A 6,000-nucleotide genomic window follows, 5' to 3' on the forward strand; every position below is an offset into this window, starting at 1 on the left:
TTCCTCCTGGGGGAGGAGAGAAGCTGTGTAACACTGGCGGCACACTATGTTACAGCTTGCCATGAACAGAGGGACAACCAGTAAACTAAGAAAAGAGTATATATAAACAATGCGAATGTATATTATACACTCAGGGATATACCTGTTTATACACTATGAATAGAACTGCGTTTATATGTGTTCAACCATAAATGTATTTTGATGCTTTGGCAACATAAGATGTACCTTATCATGCCAATAAAGCGATTTGAATTTGAATTTGAATTGACAGAGAGAGAGTAAATCTAAACCAACATCAAAAAAGGCCCAGATGTCAGGAAAACAAATACCAGTTTACCCTCAGTGATACCACTATAGGACACACTATGAGCTACACCTACCTTGGTCTAACTATTACAGCATCAGGGAGCTTCAACATAGCAGTGAATGCACTAAAAGAAAAAAGCCCGAAGAGCCCTATATGCAATAAAAAGAAAATTCTACAACATCCAAATCCCAATCAAAATCTGGCTCAAAATATTTGACAGCATAATCCTGCCCATTGCACTGTACGGTAGTGAAGTATGGGGCCCGCTAAATCACCAAAGCTACACTAAATGGGAAAAACAAATAGAAGCCCTACATGCAGAATTCTGCCGAAGCATCCTTCGCATCCAAAGAAAAACGCCAACAAATGCATGCAGAGCCAAACTAGGCAGATACCCACTGATAATAAACATCCAAAAACGAGCACTAAACTTCCTAAATCACCTCAAATCTAGCTCCCCAGACACCCTTCATTTCAAAGCCTTTCAGACCCAAGAGCTAACCCAGAAAAGAGTCCCCCGAGTCAGCTGCTACTGAAACTAAGTACTCAGCCGGACCCTGACCAGCCCCAGACCAACACAGCCGTCCAAACACCAATCCGAGTGAACCAAATCATTAAACAATGCAAAGAAACCTACCTGGAACATTGGAACAAAATAACCGAAAGCCAAAGCAGATTAGAATGTTACCGGGCCCTAAAAAGAGAATATAAACTGGCAGACTACCTCACGACCATCAGAGACACAAAACAGAGACAGACCCTCACCAGGTACAGACTAAGCGACCACCAACTGGAAATTGAAAAAGGCAGATACAAGAAATCCTGGCAGCCTAGAGAGAATAGAATATGCGATCAATGTCTGGCCGGCGAGGTTGAAACAGAAATGCATTTCCTCCTAAAATGTGAAAAATTCAACACATCAAGAAACATATTATTCAACAAGCTAAGCCAAACAACCCCAGATTTCAAGGAATTGGATGACCTGTCAAAATTGAGATTAGTCCTAGGAGAAGGACAGACAGGCCATACCTTGGGGCCAAATATGTAACAACATGTCACAACCTGAGGACTGTTTAAAATTAAGACTGTTTAAAATTAATATTGAACGTACCAAATGAAGTACAAAGACTGTTTAAAATTAATATTGTTTAAAAGTAATATTGTATGTACCCAACAAATATCAAATCGATTGACACCTACAGAATGTTGGAAAACTGTACCTTTTTGCTATGTAAGCTTTGGCAATATGGTTCTCTGTAAACTTTCATGCCAATAAAGCATTTGAATTGGAATTGGAATTGGAGACACAGAGACAGAGAGAGAGAGAGAGACAGAGAGAGAGAGACAGACAGAGAGACAGACACAGAGAGAGAGAGACAGACAGACAGACAGACAGAGAGAGAGAGAGAGACAGAGACAGAGACGGGCGGGGAGGCGGGAGGCGGGGGGGGGTGGTCCCGTCTCTCGGCCCCTGAGGCCGGGTCTCAGGCCCCGCCGCTCCCCGGGGGTGAGACCGCGGTGGGTGTTTACCATGTGGCTGGTGGTCCTGGCCATGGACGCGGCCCCGCTCCGCCCGGCCTAGTCTGGGCTGGGCTGCTCCGCCCCGGTGTCGCCGCTCCCTCACCGCCCGGCCTGGCCCCCGGTGTCGCCGCTCCTCACCACCCGGCCTGGGCCCCGGTGTCGCCGCTCCCTCACCGCCCGGCCTGGCCCCGGTGTCGTCACTCCCTCACCGCCCGGCCCCGCGGCCTGCCGCCGCCATCTTGCTCTCCACTCCTTACGTCATAGCACAACAACGCGCCGCCGCCCGCCAGACGGAGGTCCCGCCTTCCCCGCGCCCTCCTATTGGACAGTACTCTGGAACCCTGCATGTACTGCGCTCCCATTGGCTGGTTCGCGTGCTCATCAAACTGCCAGCCGGCCAATCGCGGACTCGGAAGCTCCGCCCCTCGCCTGGCCCGTGGGATGGGAGCTGCGCATGCGCCTGCTGGGAGGCTGTGAGCCAACCTTGGTTGCCCTGAGCTGACTCCAACCTCACTTACATTGCATCCAGCTCTCTCTCAGGTTAGGAATTTCCGCCATCTGAAGTGTTTATTATCTGCACTCCATTTAATAAATGTTTAATCAAAAATCTGACCCCTTTCTGGGAAAAAACGTGGATAGAAACATAGAAGATAGGAGCAGGAGTAGGCCATTCGGCCCCTCGAGCCTGCTCCGCCATTCAATGAGATCATGGCTGATCATCCAAACTCAGTACCCTGTCCCTGCTTTCTCCCCATATCCCTTGATTCCTTTAGCCTTAAGAAATATATCCAACTCCTTCTTGAATATATTTAACCAGCTGGAGTGCCCCGGCGGTGCCGAGGGTTTTTTGAGGGCATGTTGTTGTTAGAGAGAGAGAGAGAGAGAGAGAGAGAGAGACTGGGGGAGTAGAGAGAGACGGAGGGGGGAGAGAGAGAGAGAGACTGGGGGGAAGAGAGAGAGAGAGAGAGAGACTGGGGGGAGAGAGAGAGAGACTGGGGGGAGAGAGAGAGAGAGACGGGGGAGCGAGAGGAGAGAGAGAGAGAGAGAGACGGGGGGGAGAGAGAGACTGGGGGGGAGAGAGAGAGAGACTGGGGGGCACACTATGTAACAGCTTGCCATAAACAGAGGGACAACCATTAAACCAGGAAAAGAGTATATACCAAATTATACGAATGTATATTTATACACTCAGGGATATATCTGTTTATACACTGTATGGATAGATCTGCGTTTATGTGTTCAACCATAAATGTTTTTTGATGCTTTGGCAACATAAGATGTACCTTATCATGCCAATAAAGCGATTTGAATTGAATTGAATTGAATTGAGAGAGAGAGATGGGGGAAGAGAGAGAGACGGGGGGAGTGAGAGAGAGTGAGACTGGGGGAAGAGAGAGAGAGAGGCTGGGGTGAGAGAGAGAGAGAGACTGGGGGAGAAGAGAGAGACGGGGGAAGAGAGAGAGAGAGAGAGAGACTGGAGGGGAGAAGAGAGAGACGGGGGAAGAGAGAGAGAGAGAGACTGCTGGATTTAGTTTGGGATTAGCCTGGCGAGAGAGGGGGGGTAAGGAGCGCCTCAGGCCCGGCCCGATGGACCCCTGCGAAGGAAGGAAGGAAGGAAGAAGGCGAGCTCTCCCCTCCTCTCCCACCACTCACTCTTTCCCTCCGTCACCCTCTCTCTCTCCCTCCCCCCTCTCTCTCCCCTCTCTCTCTCCCTGCCCTCCCCCCTCCCTCCCGCTCTCTCTCCCTCCCTCCCGTCTCCCTCTCCCTCCCTTCTCTCCCCCTCTCCTCTCCCTGCCTCTCTCCCTCCCTCCCCCTGTCTCTCTCCCTCCCCCTGTCTCTCCCTGCTTTCCTCTCTGTCCCTCCCCTCTCCCTACCTAGCGCCTGAGGCCCGGACACTGAGCCAAGCCCCGGGACCGGGCCGAGGGGGGGAAAGGCTGAGTCCCCGGCCCGCGGCCCGCAAACGGAGCCGAGCCCCGGGACCAGGCCAAGGGGGGGAAAGCCCGAGTCCCCGGCCACAAATGGAGCCGAGGACCGGGCCGAGTGACCCCAACTCTCCTCCCGCTAGGCTCCGCCCCCGCCAGCCTTTACCAAGATGGCGGCGATCGCGGGGCCGCTGGTTTGGAATCGGGCCCAGCGGGACGGGCGGTGCCTAGCTCGGGCATGGCTGGCGAGGAGAGGCCAAGGCTTCGAGGCCTGAGGCCTGCAGGCAGCTCATCCACCGCCGAGGGGGGGAAAGCCCGAGTCCACTTTGCAAATTGATTTTTTTTTCTTTTAAAACCAACTTTTTTTTTTGCTGGAAGTCTATATTTAATGTGTCAATACTAATGAATCAACAATTTCCTCACCTCCATTACCATTTTTTGAGCTTGAGGCCCGGCAGGTGTTTAATGGCCGCCACTCACCTCAGCTCAGCTCCCGCTCGACAGTTTGAACTATTAGGCCCCGCCCACAAACGCCATGAAACGCCCCCAGTTGGGCAACCATCACGTCACTCAATGCTAATGAGCGGTAGGATTGGTCAACGTTCACGTCACTCAACGCTAATGAGCGGTAGGATTGGTCAACCGCTAATGAGCGGATTTTGTCCTTTTTTGAACGTTTTTTGTATTGTGTCTGAACAATTTTTGTCTGACCAAAAAGTAAATACGCCTATTAGACTCCCCTAATGATAAGCTTTCTTTTGATATAACATGTGTGTAGGTACGCTGTATAACTTTTGAGTGTATAGCGGACAGACAGACAGACAGACAGAAAAACAGACAAACCAACTCTTTTATCTTTTTCTATATAAAGCGGCTCTTCTGTCTGTCTGTCTGTCCGCCTGGTCTCGATGCGTTTGGAAGTTACAGAGCGTACCGACGCGCGCGTCGCCTCAAAAGAAAGCTTGCGATTCCGGACCGGTCATCGGCCTATTTACGTTTCGGCCGGACAAAAATCCCGCCCAGCGGTATCCCAAAAACGTTCAGCGTTCCGCTCATTAGCATCTCATTAGCGACCGTGTGACCTCGAGGTCTTCCTACAGTTGAGTGTCGAGTGACTCGACGATTGACCAATCCTACGCTTCGGTGACCTGACCGGTCGACCAATCGTGTGCGTGTGTGGGCGGGCCTTATCCTTCTGAGCCGAGGTGAGTGGCCGCCATCTTGATTTTCCACAATTTTTTCCCCCACACTTTCTGTGTGTTAGGGAACTAAGGTAAATATTTGAATTATGTGTTAGGGAATTAATTAACAATTTATTTCAGTTTTATATTGTGTTTAGCAACACCCCCTCCCTCCTCCTCACCCTCGCGCAGGGGGGACTCGGTGCTGGTCTCCAGGCCCGCTGCAGGCAGGCCTGAAGCTCCAAAAATTTCTCTATCTCTCTCTCTTCCCTCTCTCTCTCTCCTTCTCCTCTTCTCCTCTCTCTCCTTCTCCTCTTCCCTCTCTCTCCTTCTCCTCTTCCCTCTCTACTTCCCCCTCTCAGGTTTGACGGTGTCGGGGCCCGAAGTGAGCCGCTCTAACGGCCGCCCAGCCCGCGGGGTTTCCCTGCCTACTCCCCGCGGGCCGCCTCGCGCCGCTGGCACTGACCGCGCATGCTCCGCCCGCCCGCGAGAGCCCGCTCTGGCTTTTTTTTAAACGGCAACCACGCATGCGCACGGCCGTTGCGCAGCCGCCTTGACGCCGGCACGCATGCGCACGGCCCCCGTGACGCCTGCACACAGCCTCGTGAGATCGCGGGGGGGGGGAGAGCCTCGGGAAATCGCGGGGGGGGGGGAGAGCCTCGTGAGATCGCGGGGGGGGGGGGAGAGCCTCGGGAAATCGCGGGGGGGGGGGTGAGAGAGCCTCGGGAAATCGCGGGCGGGGGGGGGAGAGAGCCTCGTGAGATCGCGGGGGGGGGGGGGAGAGCCTCGTGAGATCGCAGGGGGGGGGGGGAGAGCCTCGTGAGATCGCGGGGGGGGGGAGAGCCTCGTGAGATCGCGTGGGGGGGGGGGAGAGCCTCGTGAGATCGCGGGGGGGGGGAGAGCCTTGGGAAATCGCGGGGGGGGGGGAGAGAGCCTCGGGAAATCGCGGGGGGGGGGGAGAGAGCCTCGGGAAATCGCCGGGGGGGGGGGAGAGCCTCGTGAGATCGCCGGGGGGGGGGGAGAGCCTCGGGAAATCGCGGGGGGGGGGAGAGAGCCTCGGGAAATCGCG

At 53.8% G+C, this 6,000-nt stretch overlaps 1 protein-coding gene across 1 annotated transcript in view; it reads right to left on the reverse strand.

The window, feature by feature from the left end:
• LOC147110261 (3-phosphoinositide-dependent protein kinase 1-like) overlaps nucleotides 1–1,955 on the reverse strand; it is a 122,034-nt gene extending 120,079 nt beyond the window's left edge. The window contains exon 1 of the mRNA XM_086000045.1: nucleotides 1,838–1,955. Within this exon, the coding sequence (XP_085856171.1) occupies nucleotides 1,838–1,861 (24 nt within the window). The 5' untranslated portion in view covers nucleotides 1,862–1,955. The remainder of the gene's footprint in view (nucleotides 1–1,837) is intronic.
• Between the last annotated feature and the right edge of the window lie 4,045 nt (nucleotides 1,956–6,000).

The sequence above is a fragment of the Somniosus microcephalus genome, chromosome 11 (genome assembly GCF_052327205.1).
Source record: "Somniosus microcephalus isolate GS21.2 chromosome 11, FLI_Smic_1.0, whole genome shotgun sequence".
In the NCBI taxonomy this organism is placed as follows: domain Eukaryota; kingdom Metazoa; phylum Chordata; class Chondrichthyes; order Squaliformes; family Somniosidae; genus Somniosus; species Somniosus microcephalus.